The sequence below is a fragment of the Amblyomma maculatum genome, chromosome 6, assembly GCF_055883805.1.
Source record: "Amblyomma maculatum isolate TAMU_Amacu chromosome 6, ASM5588380v1, whole genome shotgun sequence".
NCBI classification, from domain to species: domain Eukaryota; kingdom Metazoa; phylum Arthropoda; class Arachnida; order Ixodida; family Ixodidae; genus Amblyomma; species Amblyomma maculatum.
Genome location: NC_139349.1, coordinates 93,352,889 through 93,375,815, shown reverse-complemented (window position 1 = coordinate 93,375,815; position 22,927 = coordinate 93,352,889). Strand labels below are relative to the sequence as shown.

The window sequence follows — 22,927 nt, the reverse complement described above, 5'->3', positions numbered from 1 at the left end:
TCTTTTAGGGACAGCGCCTGTGGTGCACGGTCGTCTGCAACTGTGCGCGGTCAGTTTATCGTGCTGTGCACAGTCCCGTAAGTCGTCAGACTTGCAGTACTTTCAATGGAATGTAGTGTGCGCTGCAGTAATGTCGGACTGCTTGAAAAGCTTCTCGGAATCAGATAAACAGCGCTACAATGCAAAGCTGTACATTGATGGCGTTGTGCACCCGGACCCATTTGCTATGCCTGAAGCACATTGAGAAGTACTCCGCACTGACGCGGTCGCTCTGCCGTCATTGAGAATGGCAAACATTGCAGTGTATTTTTTTTCTCCGAGTCGCTTCACTGCAGAGACCGTCTAGACATACAAGTCCCATGGAGGCGTACAATTATTTTGAGCCAGGTGGGTGCGTGTAAGGTCATCAACGGGCATATATGATAGTTAACTATTTTTTAGTTTATCTTCTTTTTCCCCATAGTATCGCTATGGTTCTAATATATATATCGTTCTGCGCTTTCTGCGCGGTTTTCTTGCCTTTCTTTTTTTTTTTCTTTCCGTACGGCGCAGACCATGCAGCGCGTGCACGGTATCGAGGTTCACGGGTAGCGTGGTGTCGGGGCGGGAACACTAATGAAGCTGACATGCGAGACGGAGTTGGAAAAACAAATTGAAAGAGGTTTATACAGTTATTTACAGCACAAACAAACAACTCGAAGAGCAGGACGGTAGCCTGTTTCCATCGAGAGTCTCTCGAGTAATCTCTCTGTCGCTTCGCAACATAGTCGTGTCCGAAAACACTCTCGCGTCTTCCCTTCGTCCGGCCCCGCCCACGCAGTTACTGTCAGGCAGCAGGCGGCCGAGATGCAGCTGCAGGTCCCGAGGTCACAGGAACGGGGCCACAGGTCCCGGGATCCATCTCGAAGCCGATGGCAACAAGCGTCCGATGGTCGGCCGCGCATCCCGCCCTTCGAATATTGGAGCTGCACGCTGGTTTCCTCTCTCCCGCTTGCAGAGGTCGCGTTTCTCCCGAAACCGCAAACGCAGGGTAGAAGAGCAACGTCCATCCCGCGACACGGCGGCGCCACACAACCCGGTGATGCGGGGAAGCCTGGCCGGCCTGGCACAACAACGGACGTCGGAATATAAAGGCTCTGAAAATATTTGCTTACGACTTGCTTACCACATGCATGTATCGGGACGTAACTCCATATGCATTCAATTTAATACCTACTGCCTTTACTTAGCCACGATCGATGTTTTCAGAATGGATCGACGTCGTGCCCGCTATTTTGCGTTTTATTCCTCTCAATTTACAAATTGAACCGTGTCTCCATGGCATTATTACTGCCTTATTAAGCGGCTCATAAGTGTCGCCACACTTAGAATGTATTTTTTTTATTCCACCATGCAACGTGATGTCGGGGCATGGTACAAAACATTCACTAAAAAAAGCCGCTTGGCCGACTCGCCTCTTAGACGTGGGGTTTCGTCTGGAAACGCACCACACATATTTATTGGTAAATATATGCTTTACAGAGATGTCAGACGCGAAAGTTTGTTGCATACATATATCCATGGTCTTAAAATAATGCACAAACTATTAACAAGCGACTGCTTTCGCAGGCGCATAGTCAGCTTTTTTGCAAACCATTCTTTAAATATATTTTGTATAGGCCGCACTACCGTAATGCACTTCTAACTCAGATTCTAGACAACGATTGGTTTTAAAAGTAGATTGCCTCCGCAATGGCGCAGCATACTTTGTCACACACTTCTTCAAAGCGCTGGTCAACGTTTAACGACCTACCACCACTTCTGGTGCGCAGCGAAACAAGAAAATTGTTGCGGTGAGTTGTGTTTACATGTGTTTCTATGAGTCGCCCTCCTAACGCGCTCCCCTAAGCGTTTCACAGGGTATTAAAAATACTTCGTCTGGCTAATGAGATTTCATACTTTCACAATCTGTTCGAGGATGCTCATGATTGCTCTGTGCCGAATAACATCATTGGTGCCCCGTGAAATGAGAAAACTACTTTCAAATATTTAGGTTTCATGAATTACTATGGGCGTTAACCGTACTTTTCACCTCCAGTCCGCCCAGACTGCCAACAAAAGCGGCATGGCATCGTGCTTACGTTACAGATCGATGTTAGTCTATAATGAATAAAACAGCCCCCATTATGCTGAGGTCTACTCCTGCAAGAGTAGATTGGCAAAGGTGCACTGTTCCCTGATGTCTCCTAACATCAGTTTTTGAACAATAATCAGAGATTTCACAACACAGTGTCTAACCCCCCCCCCCCCCCCCCGCCCTTTTTTTTTTTTTTTTTTTTTTTTTGCTGCTTATCAAAAATGCTGTTCATATAGGCTCGATCTATATCGGATGTATAGACTGGAGAGCGCAACTACACTTGAGACCTAACATGCATTTCTGTGCATCTTAGGAACGTCCTTGAATGTCAGTAACCAAATTAATGCCACAGCCAATAAACAGCAGCATCACTTACCTTAAACTATGTGTTAGCTTGTGCCACTTCTTAGTCTGTCAGACACTGCCAGGGTTAAGCTCATCCATGCTGCCAATATCCAGTTAACGTCTGGCTTTCCTGCAAGAGACACAGCACTTCTTTAGCATAGAAACAAAAGTTGCCAATATTCTGAGTGAATCTGGCAAATGGAAATTGAAAATGTGTCAACTTATGTAATAAAAAAAAGGAAATACTTGAGCAAATGATGGCACTATATTGAGATAATGATAGATAATGATAGTCAGCGATGAGAAAGAGAGAGGCTCCCTCCTTTTCTAGAAGGAGTAGAAAGTGAGAGAGAGGGAGAGCTTCTCTCTCTGTATCTCTCACCTTACGTTCGGGCTTTCTCCTAGGAGAGTGTGCGAGCGTAAGGTAACTCAAGTGCTCCCCTGAAATTCCACTATATATATATATATATATATATATATATATATATATATATATATATATAAACATGCATTTTGCTATGTAATGAATCGGCAAAATCCGTGCAGTCGTATATTGAGTTTAGTTTATTTTAGTTGAGCAGTAGGATGAGTCAGTTGAGTCGCCCTGCCTATTTAACCTATATGCAGAGTGCATCATGAGGAAGGCCGGTCTGGACGAGTCTTCAGCTGGAGTGAAGATTGCTGGAAAACGTATCAACAACCTTAGATATGCGGATGATACCACTTTAATGGCAGAAAGTGAAGTGGAACTCAAGAGACTTCTGATGCGCGTACAAGAAGAGAGTGAGAAGTTTGGGCTTAAACTGAACATTAAAAAGACGAAGATCATGGCGTCTTGCCCTATCAAGTCCTGGAGCATCAATGGACAAGAAGTGGAAGCTGTGACAGATTTTCTGTTCTTGGGCGCCAAGATTACCTCGGAAGGAGACTGCAGCCATGAAATTAGGAGACGCCTGCTTCTGGGAAAGAGAGCAATGGTTAGCCTTGACCGCCTAGTAAAGAGCACAGACATTAGTCTACCAACCAAGATCCGTATAACCCGTACTATGGTCTTTCCAGTTGTGATGTATGGATGCGAGAGTTGGACTGTGAAAAAGGCTGACCGCCGAAGAATTGACGCGTTTGAATTGTGGTGCTGGCGAAGACTCTTAAGAGTTCCTTGGACTGCCAGAAGATCAAATCAGTCGATATTGTCGACCATAAACCCTGACTGCTCATTGGAGGGTCAAATTCTAAAGTTAAAGCTCAGCTACTTTGGTCATCTGATGAGAAGAGAGGAGTCGCTGGAGAAAGATTTGATGTTGGGAAAGGTTGAGGGTCGCCGGAGAAGGGGTAGGCAGCGAACGCGATGGTTAGATGGCATTCTCGAGGCATTGCAGATGAAGCTATGTGATGTTAAGAAGATAGTGAGAGACCGGAAAGCGTGGCGTGACATGGTCTATAGGGTCACGAAGAGTCGGACACGACTGAACGCCTGAACTGAACTGAGGATGCTGAGTTGGGCTAGTTGGTCGAAGTTCATTTTGGATGGGACAGCGCTCGTCTGTGTGCTCTTCTTACTTTGTCATTCGTCCGTAAGCGCTGTTTCTTCCCATCCAAAAATGTAATTTAGTTCATGGGGTTTTAACTTCCCAAAGCGAATCGGCTTCTGTGAGACGCCGTAGTTGGAAACTTTAGAAACTTCGACCACCTTGGGTTCTTTACCGTGAGGCCCACTGTCCAGGAAAGGACTTTTAAGCAAAAGAGCCCAGTGCAAAAGAGATCTGGTACCGGAGATAGTCTGTGCAAAATGCTACAGCGATAGGCGCGCCGTAAGGCAGCACAAATACAAATCAGAGCTCTCTCATCCCCCGCTCGGGAAACCAGCTCCCCCGTTCTCTACGAGCCGCAAGGATGACGTCGTAGTCGGAAACGACATCCATTGCTCCGTCTCGTTGACTGACGGGTGAAGGATGGGCGTACACCACTAATTCTGTCCACCGCTTGCTGCGCGCTTTTCCCTCGCCACGGTCGGACTGAATGCTGCGAGACGCGCTCCCGCGCCCGTATTTTTTTTTTTTTTTTCGCGCACACAGAGACCACGCCCTATCTCCCACCAAACTCGGAGAAGGAAGGGGAATTTGGCTTGCGGAGGCTAGACGACCGGGTAGGAGAGTGAAAAACCTTTGAGAGGGAACGGGAGGAGAGAAACATGACAGAAGTGGGTGATTGCGGTGGCTGTAACTGCGTTATTGATTACTCTTTTCAAAAACGTTTGCGGCCTTGCGTTCTGGGGGCGAAGCCTCATAGTTACCGGGGAAGAAAATATTTTCGACCGGAGGGTGCCCAGTGGACCTTTAACGTGCACCGACATCGTACGGCACATACGATGTCGGCCTCCATCGAAAAGTGGTCGCCACGGCCGAGATTCGATTCCGCATCTTTAGTCGAGGGATCTAACTACTGCACCATGCAACGCGGCGTGGCAGTCATATATTTCATAGCTCCTAAATGCAAAACTTTGACTAGCAAAAAAAAAAAAAAAGATCGGTTAATGTGCTGTTATTTCATTTAAAGTTTCTGAACCTTTAGATTAGGTAAATTTCCATCCCTACCTGCAAAGGAGCTCTCTTCTGTGAAGGAGAAACTAGCTTGATGGGTGACGTTGAGGATGATAGCGGCATCATCGATCCCCTTGGGGTTTCTGGCAACGAAGAGTATCTCCCCGGCGTCTTCAGGGTGAACAGACCTAATTTCAAGGGACGTGGTTCGGCAAAACGGTGTATCGGCACTCTGCAAAAAATAAAATAAAAAGAAAGTGAGAGATGAAGCAGCACGAGGGCATCTTTGCACTGGCGTAAGAAGCGAACAAGATACGCTGTGATTGCACTGTAAAGTAACGTGCCGATACTTCGTGGTACGCGGTTATCGGCAAACTAACTCTATGAGCGGAGCTCAGAACTTTGTCTCTGCATGAACTGGCCTCCCTGCAAAGCGAAGGAATAAAGGCCATGCACGCACGCTACTGAATTTTGAGTCATTTACTTGTTTTTACTTGCTTCCTTTTAACTTCGTCGTGCTTGGAGCTAAAGAAAGGAGAAATCGTTTTATTGGTGAGTGCAGTAATTGCACTAAATGAGAGAGAGAGGGGGGGGGGGTGAGTATGATGAAGACTTTATGAAAGAGCATAGGCGCATTAACATCCAGACAGAGTCACCGCCGTCTCATTCTGTCAAGCATGAATAAAAAAAAGGATGTAACTTGCTCCATTTAATTCAAGACAGCTCCGTGCTGAGACCGGCAGTTCCAAGGCTATACCACTCGTAAGCCGGCGTCTCCTCTACCGGGCCTCTTTGCCGCTCGAGTCCAACCGATACTGCGCTACGAACATCGGACAGTTATCGCTGTCTTTTATGCTAATCACCCACAACTTTCCAGAGCGAAACCAAAGTCACTCTGTGTAGGCTGCCAGTGTTCCAATACCATTTAAGCCATCGGCTAGACAACGATTTTCGAAGTTTGATCTCAGCGATCTACCTCTGCGCTGCTCACGTGCTATATTGCCAACCTTTATTTCTGTTCCTGCCTCTCGCCGAAATACGTGGGCGTCTAATTTCGGCCGCGTAATGTTGCTAATACATTGATCGATGTGCCCTCTGTATAGGCACAATGTGTGATATAGACAGTGGCATAGTGAAGCCTTTTCGATGGAAATAACGGCACGTTTTGAGCTGGAGTTTAGTCTAAACGGTATCGTAACGCTTAGCAGTGACGGATGTTAGACCTGCATTTCTAAACGCTGCGGTGGAGTTGCCGTCAGCGGACGTAATTCCACGGGGAGTGTTTACACCGAGAATTGTTTTCAGTTGTAAACTTCGCGTTATCATCAAACGTACACGAAACTTACTCAATGTAAACAGTGCGCGAAGCTTTTTGCGAACACAGCCATGCGTATCAGGTTTCAAGATTCCAGTACTGCTGTTAAGCAGTCAAGAATATTTCGTTCTTTTACTAAATTCAAGCAAGCAATATGCAACGCAAATATCGCATATTCGTTCATGCTTCTTGCCCGTTCTACCGTATATTGTTTGTTCGCACATCTTAGTGCCACTAATCACCTGGTTGTAAGTAATATTGTTGTGGAAAGCACTATTTAAAATACGAAGTGTTGACGCTTGGTGTGAGGATCAGGGGGCAAAACGGCAGGAGGAATATTTCGTTTCTTTTACAAAGCAGCGCCGCGGAGGCTTTGCGGGGGGTCCACTATATTTGCGGCGAACACAATAAAAACGCAGAGCAAACCGTGTAAAATAGCACTAAGCAACAAGAACTACTGCCACTGGTGGTACTGGAGCGAGTCGGCAAAAAACAATGAGGGGGGGGGGGGGTAAACCTGAATATATTACTACAAATATCGGAGTATAGACGTTACCGTCGCGCAATGATGTTGCACGTATTCGTTGCTGCGCGCTTGTGGCAATGTCTGCTAGACCACGGCACTCAGCGGGCAACTCACACTGTAGTTGTGGGCGACGTAGTGGGTGAGGGCTGCTTCCCCGGGGCTGAGCAGCAGGCGCCTCACAATCCAATAAGCTTGTGTCGGTGGCGGATTGGCACAGACCAGCACAGAGATCCTGACTGGCTTCCCTACGATTGCCATGAGGGTCTTGTTCAGCGCTTTGATGTCAGGACGGCCTGCGTGCAAGGCGGGGAGGAATAACACACAGAATGACCGAAACACCTAAGATGGGTCTCTCCTCTGCGGCTGGTGGAGGTGGATAGCGGGAAGAGAAAAAAAAAATTTCAGCGAATTGATGTTGGAGGCGCTGCGAACGAGTGCAGATGATAAGAAGCTGGTTTAGGCGAGGACAACTCTAGCAAGGCGCTGATCATTCAAGTGAATGACCATGTGTTCACTGGGTTTGTATATAATCAGCTCTCAGTTGCAGCACTGCATGGTTGTCTTGTCTTTGATGCTTGTAAATATTTACGTTAGCAAGTAAGTGCGCTCATCCTTATTTTTCTTTTGACCATTGTACCAAAACAACTACTATTTGCCTCTCTCGGTTCAGTAATTACAGTGAATACTGCACACAGGACATGGATTCCCCTTCATTTTTATGCGTCTTTACGAATTCTTTCAACATTACCCCTTTAGTTGTAGACTCGGCATGTTTTTAAGTGCGATTAAATACTATTCCCGTTGTTTTCTCTTAACCCCAAGGCCTCGAAGAGAGTGACTGCGCCGACATCGGCATCTGGATGGATACTGTCACACTCCACTACAAGATTTTGAACGAAGGCGTTCGGGTAACACAGGCATCCGGGTCCCCCCGTGACCCCGAAGCACTCAACGTGTTTTCCGCGATTATAACGCAGCATATGGTGGTGCGCTCCTAATTGATGCCAGAATAAATTTAGTTTTTATGCTAGGCTGGCTATTACAATATTCGAAGTTCAATATGTTTTTTTAGTATTTTAGGTGTTAGTAAAGACTCTCTTCGCGTGACTTTCTGCCACTCCCAGCCGCATTTCATATCAATTGGTTTGGTTTGGATAGCAGGAATTAAAGCTCAATATGCCCAGGCTTCTATATGCAATAGAAGGCACGGGAAGTTTCGACCGGTGAACAAAGCGCCCCCCCCCCCCCCCCCCTGAAAAAAAAAAAAATAGAAAAAAAGATAAACAGGAGAGAGGAAGAAAGTTTTCGCTATCACTTTCCAGTTCTGTGATGAGAATGTTGTGGCCCAGTCAATATTTAAAGGCGCAGCCTATAGCTGAGCTTCATAATCGTTCTCTGGATCATTTTGGGCATTTTGACAGTTGTCAGACATCGAGAAATGTATTTACGGCTGAAAATATTTCATTTAAGTATGGTCCCACTGCTCGGCTCAAACACGAGACGACTTCATCGAGGACACCGGTGTAGCCTAGCCTTTGAGAACGGCGAAAAAAAAAAATGAAGGTTGCAGACAGCGCTGAACACTGCTTAGAGCGAAAATGGTGAAAGGCACTCTACAGAACTGTTTTCATTAACTGTATAGTCATGGTCACCGCTTCTATCATCATCACTATCGCCACTGCCATCATTATCAACTATATACACAGTCACTGTCGTTGCTACTATCATTATCATCACCATTATTAACGGCAGGCCATTGTCATCGCTAATGCCATCATTCTTACTATTGCTGCATCATCCTTAGCATCATCAGCTAAATGCACAGCCATTGCCATGGCTACTATCATGTTCTAATTACCACTAACTACCTCGTCATTGTCATCGCTATCTTCATAACCACTATCGCTAACTGCAGTGTCATTTTTATCGCTTCTATCATCCTTCGTTAGACAAGAAGAATTTCTGTTTCTCACCAGGCCCGGCATGAAGTAGTGGCTGCGCTTGGCTGGGGATCGGAGGGTTGTGGCTCGATTCGCGGTCGAGATGGCAGATATTTTTTCCTTTGTAGATGTTTTCTCATCACACTATCTTTACACGGCGCACAAGCTTATTTTGCGAAACAGGCCGGTGGCGGGACATATTTGATTTACAGGGCGTTTTAGGCATTATAATCCCTCCGCTTTAGGTGAGAATGGTAATTAATCAAGGTGATACAGTCGATATGATCGTTTATAGATCCTTTTCAGTTCTGGAACTGCGCCTCTGATAGCGGCTGCGCTTTGCCCCTAGGTACAAAGATGGCGCTGTGGTCGAAGTTTGCGCCTCGCCGACTCTAGGGTGCCTCGCGCTAGGGTGCCTCGGCGATACGGCAGCGCGACGCGACACTGCAGTAGCTGCGCGTATTTATTTTTTTGATCCAAATATCCTGTCTTTCTCTGCGAGTGTCCGTACATAGGCTGTTTTACACACGCTACCCTGCAATTGAGTGTGGGCGTCGGCAGTGTCCATGAATTATTAATCGACGACATAAAAGAAGCATGCGCTGCCGGACGTTTTCGAGCGCAAAATTTTGAAAATAATCACTCTCAGGGGTATATGGTGTCTTTCAGTTATCTTTTTTAGATTGTGTTAGGACTGAGAAACCGTAAACCATTGCGGTTTGAGCCATAATATTCCTACAAGCACCGGCGTAACAGCGAAAAATCTGTTCACTCCCAATGACTGTTTCTCTTGCAACCGGGAGAGAACAGTACACCGGAGAGACATTGCGAACAGCCTGAAGGGCGTTCAACACACATTTCTGGACAGGGGATACTGTTTAACTCTATAAACATGCAATTTCCAAAGACGTGGTTAAAATTTAGCGGGAGGCATGGTCCCTCAGACGTGATGCAGTTCTTAACACATATCCTAATCATCTACAATCGTTCTCTTTAAATCAAGAACGGTAAAAATCTAAACAATAACAGCAAATTTACGCGCAGTGTCACAACACAAAGCGACATGCAGATGGTACCGAGTAAATCAGCTGAGTGAAATTAATCAACTGGCCGTGGACCCTTACCTGTAGAAAAAAAATATAGTAGTTTGTGGTTACCTAAAAATTGGCAGCTCTGGATAAAAATGGGCATTGACCATAGGTTGATTATTTTCTTCCAAGGCAGAAAAATTAGCAAGAGAGTGCCGGGTTCCGCGAATTCAGGAGTTGCGGAATATTTGCTCGCGGGAGATTGGTGTCGACGTTACCCTTATGGAACCAGCAATTACTTGGCTAAGAGATGTAGAGGCAATAGTGAACGCTTTACAACCTCTGAAAGGCCGATTCGACCTCTTCGACCAATTCGAACACGGTGGCGGGAACAGCGGCGGGCCACCTGCTCCCCACGGGTGATACTGATCCAGAATGCTGATCTCTTTAGTGTACTACGGGTATAGTGCGCATGTGACAACAAGCACGTAAAAACAAATTTTTGCCACGTGTCAAACTACCTCCTAGATTTACTTGGACGCCATAGCCTTCGTCAAGCAAACAAGGCTTTTTCGCTTGCCTTTGTTTCATGCTAACAACCACGCAAAAACTACCAAAAATTAAAGAGCACTGCAAAATCTGCATTTGAGTAGTGCGAAAACACGGATGCTGCTGCTGATTGCTTCTGGTTGCTTCTAGTTGCTTAATTCACTTCTTGTTTACCATTTTAGTCTTTGGTATTTTCAAATTGCGAGCCAATCCTTTCCTATGCTTTTTTTCGGCTCTACTACCGGTTGCGTGACGCCACATTCTTTACTTCACTCTAATTAACTGACTTAATTAACTATTCTAGTCTTTGGTACTTTAAAATTGCGCGAATCCCTTCCTATGCCCTTTTTTGACTCGACTTCATGTTGCGTGACGTCACATCCTGGACGTCACCTTCATTTACTGATTTAATTACTATTTAGTATTTGATACATCTTGACGTCACCTTAATTGACTGACTTAATTAACTACTTAACATTTGATACATTCAAATGTGGTGTCAAGCTATTGGCTAATGAGGCCATTTTCGCCTGTACGTTTACATTTTGCCTCTAATTACCTAATTAACTTATTGGCCTAATTATTTTTTCGAACACAAAATTACGTCACCCTCTATCGATTGACACAACTCATTAGCCTCTAACACTTCTAAATTCTTCTCTGATGAGAAGAGAGGAGTCGCTGGAGAAAGATTTGATGTTGGGAAAGGTTGAGGGTCGCCGGAGAAGGGGTAGGCAGCGAACGCGATGGTTAGATGGCATTCTCGAGGCATTGCAGATGAAGCTATGTGATGTTAAGAAGATAGTGAGAGACCGGAAAGCGTGGCGTGACATGGTCCATAGGGTCACGAAGAGTCGGACACGACTGAACGCCTGAACTGAACTGAACTTCTAAATTACTCAAGTGCTGCGGACAACTTTTATATTTTTGACTCTGATTAAAAACCTAATTAACCTATTAGTCTAAATATTTTTTCGAACACAACATTACATCACCCTCTATCGTTTGATACCACTCATTAACCTCTATAGCTTCTCTATTATTCACAACTGCTGCGGACACGATTTTGCGGACGTGGTCTGTGGACAGAAATCTGTGAACATGGCGAAGTAATGATTTCGCATTAAAAACGACGCTCACGCTTAAATACAGACTACGTTACTTTATAGACGACAGAAAAAGTGAACCTCTTGTGCCAGCTGCACTTATAATAACGCAGCCTACCCGAGATGGTGAGCAAGATGTCCCTGGTGCGCGCGCGCTCCTCCTTCCACCCTAGGTGGTTTGTGGCCGTGCACTGGTAGCTTCCGGCGTCGGAGTATAGCACCGGGTCTAGAACAAGCGAGCTCTCGGCAGCCATGCTCTCCAGGCGACCCGAGCGCACTCTCGTCCAGCAGTAAGAGGGCGGTGGCTTGCCGTCCGCCTTGCACTCGAGCTGAACGGGTCCGCCGAAGTCTGCTGCTATCAGCGACGGGGGCTGCTCGACGATCTCAGGCCCATCTGCGCAAAGCCAGGGCACAAGGAGCAGTCAGAGTTCTTTATTTAATCATTGATGTATGCTGTTTACTTAAGTATAAGAGAAACTGATTTGAAATGTAATCTAGAATGCTTTCTTTGGGAGCGATGCTTCCCACTGTGTGAAAATTAGGCGCCACCTAAGCTCCACCTTCAACAGCATGACGTAACACTGATTAGAGAGTTTTAGAGCATCGTGACCCACTGCCACGCGCTATCAATGTGTACGCGCTGATTGGTTCCTACGCGGCAGCTTTGTGTGCCCACTTGCAGCAGCTGGCTCCATCTAGCGCTGTGAAGGTGATCTGAGCATGCGCAACAGAACTCGCGGCGACGAAGGACGTTGACGGACCGCGCTATGCTAAAGCTCTCTAATGTGGCTCCCGTTCGCGGTTTCCTCTGCGGATCCTCGTTCGCATATGCACGCACTTTGCTGCTTGCTTGATCCCTAACCCCTTAATGTATGCCGCTATTATCTAAAACGCACTAATTAGTTCATAATCGTGGCGCACTACATTATGTGAAACCCCCTGACAAAGGTATAAAGCCCCGCTTCAACCAAGCCGCAAAAACGTACCGGCGTGACCGAAGAAAAGCATGTATTACTCGGGAAGGAAGGCTCCCAGAGGGTTCGATTCCTGTCTCGCTCTTCAGTCTGAAAGTAGCCGTCCGAGTTGGCAGCTCCTGCTAATTTGGTCATGCAGTATGGTTGCGTGACGTCACACAACCCGACGACCAATCAGCTCCTGACGATGTCACCTGCCAATTGCCACCAGCCAGAGGCGTGCTCGCGACTTTTCGCTGACAACGCCAACGTCAAATTTTCTGAAGAATCAGATCTTTAAGGCAATCACGTCATTAATACCTTATGCATGGCGAAAGTTGCCAGGGCCGTCGGCACCTGTAACTAATGAAGCCACCCGTGTGCACCAGGAATACCGACAAATGGAGTTTACTCTCACTTTGAATGCGCGGCCGCACAGGATTAAATCCAGCGCGTTTCCATATCGCTGTCCTGCTGTGCTCTTTACGGCGCCCATGCCACACGCTGCCTGGCGACATAATTTAAATCAAGTATAAAACCACTTGCTTCTAAGTTTTCGCATCCTATCTATGTGCGCGCGACTATTAGAAGGGCACCAAGAGTGATAGACACAATAAGCCATCATGATCAAGTGGAACAAAGTGACTCACGAGTCCGCACACGCATGTATTCGGAACATTGCACGAGTACTATTCATCAACTCATATAAATGGATGTACTCTACCGTTTCATTATTCTGGATCTCTTGGTTGGCAAGCCACCACAACGGTTCACCCAGACTGTTTGAAGCGCGGAAGGCGTCATAGCTATAGACAACCAAAATAAATGACTGTCATGAGCTTGCCCCAAAGAATACTCCTCCGGGGCCATAAATAAAATAGCATCGTTAAGAATGCGGGAGGCAGTGCTGCACTAACTGACTAAATAAAGAAAACATACACCCTTCGATCAGTGGGCAGATTGTATAGAATGTCGCCAATTTAAAGCTATTATGTATATATTCCTGAATATATAACGAAAGTAACACCAAGCTGAATTCAGTCTGAACTGATGCTCGAAAGCTTGACCAGTTCAATTCCCACCGATCATCACGATATGTCATGTTATTGGAGCAAGTCTATTTTTCACTCTTAAATTCCTTACGTCTAGCGAATTCTGAAAATTTCCTACACGTGTGCACACCTTTTCTTCTCGAATTTCCTCAGCGCAAGAGCTGCTACTAGACGCTTTATTTTTGATTCACATTACGTCGCCTCTTCCACAAGGCAGCAAATAATGAAAACTCCCTGTTATAAACCAAAAGCTACCCTGCCTGCCTAAAAAAATAAAGATAGAAGCTTATTCTATACAAATCTCGCTTTTTCCTGCCCGGAGCACCTTCGTCAAGAAGCCGCATTGCCTTCAGAATGTTCTTTCTTCCTCTAGTTATTTATATTTGCATGCCTTCCTGTTCCATTCATTATCTACCGAAAGCTGCTGTAACATCTGCAACGCTGCCGGGCACCAAAAAAAAGGATGCGAGTTCCCTCGTGCAAAAACCGCTAACTTATTTCTCGGCTCTCAAGACGGGCGCAAGACGAGCTCTCCAGACAAGTGGCCACTGTTGTAAGAATGTCTCCGCTTAGCACACGGCGCCCACTGGCAAACGGGCCTAGAGGGCGAACCCGAAGGCAGTTGACTGCGTAATTAAAAGTTTGCCGACTCCGTAGCAGCCTATCTCCTCTCATGCCACGCTTCGTCGATCAAAACGAAAACTGTGCGTCGACGGGGAGACGGAAGCCTGGCTTTTTTCGAGACCCTTTGTAACCCAGCACGTGATTTTCTTAATTTGTTTATTTGTTAGCGCGCCTTTTCAGTCTTGTCTTCAGTGCCGTCATTAAAGTTTAGACAGCATGACGGCGCATTTGGGGTTTCCGCTCTGAGCGGCACATATTGCCAGCGCAGAGAGGACAGCTCCAGCGAAGCGAGTGGCCAGGCTAAACTAGCGTGTAGCTGACGGCTAGGCTGCACGCTAGAAGAGAAGGGATTTTTGGCGGAAGCTTTTGACAGGTATTGCTGAAGTTGGCTAATAAAAGGAGGGGTCGGAACACTCGATGCGACCTTAAAACGAAGCGGTTGCTTTTGTTTTGGCTCACTGACGCGGTGGTTTGTACGCGCCTTTTTGCGAAGGTTATAAAATTTATAATTCCCCAACATATAAACAGGCAGCCAAATTTATCTGTAATATCTATTTGAATGCTACCTAAGTAAATTATAGCAAGAGAAGCACTAGTACAATGAGAACATTTTATTTTCATTTTGACTGCTTCACTCGGCCTCTACAATGCAAAAAAAAAAGAAGAAAGATTTTTAGCCACATTTAAATCAATTAATGAAGAGCTCAAGGTAATTAATCGCGTCACTCTACGTAAGCATGAGTATATACATAGACAAGCATTCCATATAGTATATTTGTTGGCAAATGATAACAGTGCGCCTAACACATACATTAGCTAACTTCCACCCTAACCTCTGAAATGAAACCCGGAAGTGAACATGCTGAAGACAATGTGACCGTTACGATTCAAGGTAGTATTGTCTCGAGGTCTAGCTCTGTTTCTTCCAAAACAAGGTTTTCCCCCAGAAGTTTATTTATCCGGCACAGTTCGCGACCCGCTTCTCCCGTCCCGCTTCCGATCGCAAGTTTTCTGATCTTATCTTCCCACCTGAGCATTCTGCGTCCTCTCTCTCTGTATCAATTTTTCTTATCCCTCTAGTTGTTTGGTTTGGTTTGTGGGGTTTAACGTCCCAAAGCGACTCAGGCTATGAGAGACGCCGTAGTGGAGGGCTCCGGTAATTTCGACCACCTGGGGTTCTTTAACGTGCACTGACATCGCACAGCACACAGGCGATTTGCTTTTCGCCTCCAATGAAAAGCGGCCGTCGAGGCCGGCATTCGATATCGCATCCCTGGGAACAGTAGTCCAGCGCCGTAACCACTGTGCCACCCCGGCGAGGCCCTTTTAGTTCCGTTCTTGACCGAAATTGTGTCGAGAAAATATACTCTTTCACACAAGCTCGTTTTGTCAATTTGCTTGCACTTACATCGGACGTTCAGGAAGTATCCGTAGGAGGCGAACGTTCCGAGGCGGTGGACTGCGGCGCACCGGTACCAGCCGGCGTGCTGGCGCTCGATGGCCGAGAAGTTGAGGAAGCCGTCGGGGCTCTGCGGCACTGGCGGCGGCCCGTCGTCCTTGAGCCAGCGAGGCGCGCACGGCGGGTTCGCGTCCACCGCGCAGTGCAGCGACACGGGCATCTTCTCCAGGATCGGGAACCCGAAGCCCGGCTCCCGGGATATCGAGAAGGACGGAACGTCTGTGCGAGCACATGAAGGAAGAGAGGCGCCGCCGTCAGCTTAGTGTGAGGCTCAAAACAAGAAAATATGCGACAGAGCGATAAATAAAACATAGAACGACAATTGGAGTATGTCTCACTTCCAAGAAATGAAATGAATGTTTTTTATCTTACATGCTACATTAGCGAAGCTTGTCTTTTAACTCCGCCACTACTGCATTGACAGGTCCCTTCTTATATCAGCCGACATTAAATATGGGAAGTGATTGATAGGCGGGTACTGACTATGCGCTTCTATTCTTCGGTAATAAAGTGCGCTGTAAAGTCTGCCCTGTCGTGTCTAGATCAGATAAGGTTGCGATTTGAATGACATTTATAACGCTCCCCTTTATTCTCTCTTGCCCCGAAGCGGTGGTGCAGTGGTTAGGGTGCTCGACTGAGGATGCGGGGTCGAATCCCGACCGGGGCGGTCGCTTTTCGATGGAGGCGGAAAACAAGGCGCCCGTGTGCTGTGCGATGTGAATTCACGCCAAAGAACCCCGAGTGGTCGAAATTTCTGAAACTCTCCACTACGGCGTCTCTCATAGCCTCCGTTGCTTTGGGGCCGTTTAAACCCCATAAACCAAACCAAACCTAACTCTCCCTTGCCCAATACCTTTTGTTTTCCTTCTTTGGACTCGGTGCAACACAAACGAACCTTAGCGGAGCAAACGCTGATTTGTCTGTTCGCATAGGAGATTGACAAAACGACTTCGAGGGACACATAAGTGCCGCCTTTAGGTATATCGCGCAACAGTGTTGATGCCTTCTGTATACGATTCCCTTGCGAGTTCTCGTTCGCTTAGACGCATTTGCCTAATCACTAATGCATAATTCTGCATTTATTATCCCATATATACTATCCTCATTAGGATACCGCTGCAAGCTATCACATTATGTCACAGCACGCCAGACAGACATATATCAATGCTCGCTTAAACAGAAACCATACGAACGTGTAAGGTTGACCTCGAGGTAGGCAGTCTAAACCAAAGAACTACGGCTTGATTTCTTTCTTACTTTCCCCACCCAGTATGCTGTAGGAGCTGACCGACCCAGCAGCTCCTACATACTCGCCTATGTCACGTGGTCACGTCACGTCACACATCCCACCACCGACCATTTTACCTAACAATTACCACCTGGCAACCGCCAGAGGTACACTGGTGATTTCTTGCTCACAAGTTTCGACAAATCACACTGTTTTGCTTCTGGATAACCAGATTTCCAAGTTTTACTTTGTTGATATTTACTTTGGAACGTGTTGGCCGTAAATTATTGCGAAGTCTGATTTCTTTATCTGCGAGCTTTTTAAATCATAATTGCGTTATTTAAAAAAAATAGACCAATTATTCAAGCGGTGAATCACCTGCTTAACTTTGGTAAGGTCAGAGTGAAAAAGTGTCCAGGCTTGTAGCTTTCTTGAAAAAGAAGTAAAAACGACAACGTTGGAAATCGTAGTGCAATCAAATATAGCGGGCAAAACCTGAAACATGTGCAACAGGCGCGCTTCCACCTGTCTCACGTGTGCATGTAACTCGGTACTGAGCACAGCCGAAGCAAGCCCCACTCCCCATTTGTAAGTGAACAGAGAGGGCACAGCAATTAAGCTGGAGGTTAATTGTTGTCAGAGGGCAACAGCGCCCTAAATAGTTGACGTGTCGTGCACTCACAGAGGACGTCGAGCGTGGCAGCGACCGCCGTCGAGGTGGGCCACGAGACATGGTACACGAGGCAGGAGAGCCGAAGGCCATGCAGGTTGCGCGACGCGTTCAGACTGAGTAGGCTTCGCGTGGTGTATGAGTCCTCCTGGGGCGAGAACTCGACGAACAGCTGGCTTGAGGCGGTCATGTTGGTCTCTCCCAGTAGCCAGTGCATGTGTCGCACGGCGGGCACTGCACGGCGCGCCACGCAGCCCACCTCGGCCTCCTCGTGCTCCTGGATAGTGATGCGCGTGCCATCGTGCAGCCTCTCACCACCCAGAGTCAGGAACGGCTCCTCCGGAGCACCTGCGTAGAAGAAGGATCGCGAACACTTAACGGTACACCGAAGTTGCCACATATCTGAAATGCGACACTAGCATAAACACCATTGACATCACACCTACTGTGGCGGTGACGGCCACAGAAGGGACCTTTACATGGAGAAAAAGGAAGTGTCTGCTTTCAGGAGCTGAACCTACTCCAAGAGCACCGGCGAAAACATCCTTGTGGCCCTTCTTCACTCTGCTAAAGATACAGGCCTATAATAAGCTATATCTGTCGCACTCCCTGCATCATTACTATACGAGCGGAGGGCCATGATCATTGAATAAAACGTTTTTACTGACTTTCCCAGGCTCACAAGAGAGAGCCCGAACATGTTGGTTTGTGAGTGTTAATGTTCTAAATCAACGTACACTCTCCAAAGTTTTTACGTGAACGCGCGAGCGCCGACCGCCGTGTGAATAAGAGCCGTGTAACGGAGCAAAGCGACGAATTAACCAAGAATACGCGCATACACTCAGTAGATAGTTCAATACAGCTTTTCTGGGCAAAGCTATTACGGGAACCTGATTGAACCCCACCTTTTTTTTTTTTGTCCGTTCGACAGTCCCCTTAAAAAAAAAATAAAATTAGGAGAGGAAACGTGGTGCCGCCTTCTTTCCTGCAGCAGAGCAAAGTGTGAACTGATAAGTGAAGTAACCTGATCAGACGTCATTGCTATTGAAATTTTGCTGCGCGCTACACCTTTCAACTGCTTTCTTACTAGTGGGAGCAAACAAATCCGTTTTCAGCCTTTCTTTTGCCTTTGCTCTCGAGAAAAGCAATACATTTATTTCTGGTCGGATCGATATTGGCGGGGCTTATAAGCTGTTCTTTTCGAGCTGAAAGTTTCTAATCATCAGCAGGACTTGCAGTGACAAGGTCATCTGTAGGGGCAGGAAAGTGCTGCATGAACCATGGGAAAGCTGAAGGGAAAGAAATCCTGATACGCAGGTAATATAATAACCAGTTGATGTATATATCGCATTCCGTTCAGCTCAATTTTGCTACCACTTAAACCTTTATTTTCAATATAATGACAATGGTAAAAAAAAAAAAAAGGACTAAGGCGATAACGGTGTTCAAAAGAAGCAGAAGTGGGGTCTGGTTTCCGAAACAATCTGGCAAAGGACTGTAGCACCGGGTTGCTCATACCGCGCAGGTGCATATTCTCGCTTATTTCGTCGCAATTGTGGAAAACCAGTTTCCTCCCCCTTCGCCGCGACCGACCACCACCACCCCAACGAGCTTCATGGCAGCGCCGGCTGGGAGAGGAGGTAAATACCTCCCCTTGGGGGAAGGAGACCAGCGATGGGTGCGCCACCAAGATGTCTACGCGGGTTCCCGCGAGAAGACGAGAGAAAGCTTCTGGATCCAGCCGGCAACGAGAGCGGTCGTCTCCCGCCGCCTCTCCCGGCAAATGCCGGGGGATAGCGGGCACGCAGTACGCAGCGCACACGGGAGGGCCCGTGGTGCACGACCGCCCATCTTCTGGTTCCCTACGGCGGAGCGACCGGTAAATACCGCACGCTCTCGCCGCCTCCCACGGCAAGGGTCGTGGTAGGGCTTCGTCCGAAGAATGCGGCGCGCACGGGAGATCCCGACCGCCATATTCACGGCGCGTTCAAATGTCCGCCGCCGAAATCGCACCCCCATTCCCCAGCCGGTGAGTCAAAAGTCCTTCTTACGCAGCCTTGGCCTTCCAAGGAAAACCTTGTTGATGTATAGCTAGCCGGCATGCTCTGTATTATTCGCAAGTGCAATAAATAGCATTGGAGTATTAACGCTGTGTTGTCCCCGTCCTTTGTCCCCTTTGTTCCCTCCGCGGGTGGCTAGCGAGGACGTTGCACCTGCGGAGTGTGAGCGGGGCGGAAGACCGTTCTCCCCTCAAACCCCCACACAATGCTCTTTTATACAGGGCTTATAAACTTGACGCGGTCAACGTTCGCGCGTTGAGGTAAAAAAAAAATACGAAATGGGACAGTGTGTATGTGACCATGCGAAAGGCGTCCTCGTTGGTCGTGTTACGCATGCTAGGGCACGTTTACAATTGTGTAGCCTGAAAGGGCAATTAAGGCGCAATATCAACTGAGCAAAACGAAGAGATTATTTTCCGGGAACACTACTAGTGTTTTAATTCGCGAGGAGTGGCTGCACTGCAGAGAAAATACGAGTGTATGTCCCGAAAGCCTTCCATATTCAAAGCGGCGGCAAAACATGAACTGCAGCGACACCATTTTGTGACGTCTTTGCAGTCCAACCAATGAGAGTAGTCACGGTCACGTGTTCATGACATCTTTGCAATACAAGCAATCAGAGCAGCCACGTGCACGATGGAGCCAGCTGTCGCATGGGCATGCCATGGCCTCTGACGCCTCGCTATATCTCGCACCTACACCGTGCTCACACCACAACCGGAAGGCAGGTGCTCTCTGTTGCATGACTTGGGTCTGCGTCTCGCTGCAACGCGTGCGTGAGCCTAACCACAGACCACAGAAAAAATTACGGAGACGCATTTAGGACCGCCGACTTGTATGAAGAGAAAACCTTGCAAGCGCGATGTGCTCCCAACGCGGCTGCTCCTCGCTTGCTCGGTGCCTCAATGCGCGCGCCCTCGACGCTCGCGCCACGAAGGGGGTCTTGCGTATCGAGACACCCTAGTTTCTCTAGGACACCCTAGCTTCCTCTGGTAGCGCGTGCCACCATGTGGCTGGTAGCGCGATGTCCTCTGTACTCTTTCTGCTTCTCTGACTGCGCCCACTCCATTCCTCCTCTGACGGCGGCCGCTGCACAGGGTCCAACGGTGGTTTGATGTAATTAAGGCACGGAATTGGAGGTATGTATCTAATCGATTTGAATCTCAGTCGCAAACTGTCTTCCAACCTGATTGCAGATAGATGCTAAACGTGAAGCGAAATGTAATGACAGCACCTGAAACGCTGCACGAAGAACTTTTGAGTCAGGAGTTTGATACGAAAGAGCTGACATCTGGCGTCACATGAAGGTTCGTCAGTGACTCCGTACGAGTCTCGGTACGGATTCATTGGACACCTGGACATAACACACAAGGAACCGGGAATAGGACTGCCCACGAGGCCGCTGGCGCGACTAGAGGAAGACCACCGGCATAGTCTTCATGTGGGCCCGTCCATCTCGGACCACCCTTACTGTTCTCCAGACTCCCTCATCATACCGGACTCTGTCATCAGGCGGCTTAAACATAACCGGAGGAGTTTGTTGCGGGGCCTTGTCCCAGATATTACTCCTCCGATCCCTTGCGGCCTTTCTCGCCCTGCCCAAGTTCTCACTCACAAGGCGCAAGCCGGTGCAGCGTACACACCGGACGTCCTGTGGCAATGGCGCCGAACCAGGATCGACTGCCCTGCTGACTGCGTTGACCTGGAGCTTTTGATCTGGACCTGTCCTGGCACGGCGAGCCTCCGCGCCCGCTACACATCTGCTCACCCCATTCAGACTTACGAAGACTGAACGCGGCCCCCAATACCGACGCCAAATCACGCTTAATGCCTTGCTAGACTTCATATGGGAGAATGGCGCGCTCTGCCTCACCTAACCCAGCCCTTTCCCTTCTAGGCCTCAGGTCAGCCTAATGAAGATAAATTTATAAATGCATGATTTGGTTTGGTTTGTGGAGTTTAACGTCCCAAAGCAACTCAGGCTATGAGAGGCGCCGTCGTCTCTATTCGAAATGAATGGACGCCATTCTTACGGGAGCCATAGATTTTGTCTACAACAAAACCACTTCAACTACAACGACAAGGCCACAGTGATTTTTGCGCAATGGGCCTAGTAATATTTTAGCCTAAAAAATAGCTGATCGCACGTAGACACGAATACCTTGGAGAAGATGATGCTAATGTGTGTCCTTCGGTGCGATATTTGCTATAGTGAAACTTATTCAAAGTATTCCGTTAAACAACACATCTTGGTGAAAATGTGGACGTGCCTTGTTTATCAAGCAGTGCATTGTGATTTTAGTTGCGGCATGTTTCTTCACTCAATACTAAGTGTAAGTACGATCTCAGGGGCCCTCTTCATTAGCTTTGCTGCCGTTGTTACAATTTCTACGCTGGTAAATTGTTCCTCTGGTTTGCGAGCGCAAAGTAACAAAGGTACGTTCCGCAAGGCTAGTTTCCTGTGTTAGGCTATAGCTGTCTGCAGAGAATGCAAGCAGAATCTTGATGAACGCTCATCAGGGGAAGGAATATTTTTCTCGTGTAAAATTTTGTATAACGCCCCAGTTCCTGCATGATGTAGAGCATGCGTGATGACCTGCGCCTAGGTTTTTTTCAACGGGTCAAACGAGATGTTTCTGCATGCAAGTTGTACGTTTTAGGCAATTTACAGCATACCTCAAATCATATTCGCCTTCCCGCTGCACCAAAATAGCGAAACACCACGCACCGCGCTTCTCACGTTGATGACGCGCATGCGTGGGCCTGCAAAAGCGCCCTCTGTTCGAAAAGAAAATAGCTTTATGTCCATTTCGAAGTTTCATTAGACTCGTAGCCTCCACCAAGACGCCAATTCAAGAGTTGCAGTGAGAGAGAAACTGCTTCACCAGCAGCCTATAGCAAGCGTTACAGAGTGTGAATGCCGTTGAGAGCTTGTGCGTTTGAACATGCCGCGTGCATTGGCCAGACGCGGAAGGATATCAGCAATCGTGTTCGCATCTGGCTTTTCTCTGCGGTCGTAAGTATAGCGCTGTTTTAAATATGAGACTTCATCTCTTAATACGCTTGCTGCTTTTATATACTCGAATATCTACACTAGATGGCCCCTGAGACGGCGAAATAGCGCCCCTTGAGAACTTTCATTATTAAGTCGACCATGTTCCTGCGTGAGTCTGCCAGTCAGGGTGCTAGAGATAGTTTGTTTTTCAAAAATTTCTGGGCTATAAAAGCGTTGTTTTCGGAACAGAAATGAAGGAGACACTTCAGACGATTAGATGTGAGAATACGAAACCGTAACATTACATTAAGTTACCCTGAAAGATGCTGAGTTATGCTACTTTGAATAGTGACTATCAACCGCAAGTCACGATTATGTGTAATGTTTGTACAAACTCTTCATCTTGCATTTGCGCTACATT

The 22,927-nt window shown here is 47.4% G+C and overlaps 1 protein-coding gene across 1 annotated transcript in view; it reads right to left on the bottom strand.

Moving 5' to 3' along the window:
* Positions 1 to 868: 868 nt before the first annotated feature.
* Positions 869 to 22,927, bottom strand: part of LOC146186250 (kin of IRRE-like protein 2) — a 55,149-nt gene continuing 33,090 nt past the window's right edge. The window contains exons 5-11 of the mRNA XM_084608015.1: positions 17,464 to 17,799; positions 15,503 to 15,772; positions 11,584 to 11,859; positions 6,957 to 7,135; positions 5,056 to 5,233; positions 2,493 to 2,591; positions 869 to 1,102 (exon numbers count right to left, since the gene is read on the bottom strand). Coding sequence (XP_084464141.1) covers positions 2,506 to 2,591; positions 5,056 to 5,233; positions 6,957 to 7,135; positions 11,584 to 11,859; positions 15,503 to 15,772; positions 17,464 to 17,799 — 1,325 coding nt within the window. The 3' untranslated portion in view covers positions 869 to 1,102; positions 2,493 to 2,505. The remainder of the gene's footprint in view (positions 1,103 to 2,492; positions 2,592 to 5,055; positions 5,234 to 6,956; positions 7,136 to 11,583; positions 11,860 to 15,502; positions 15,773 to 17,463; positions 17,800 to 22,927) is intronic.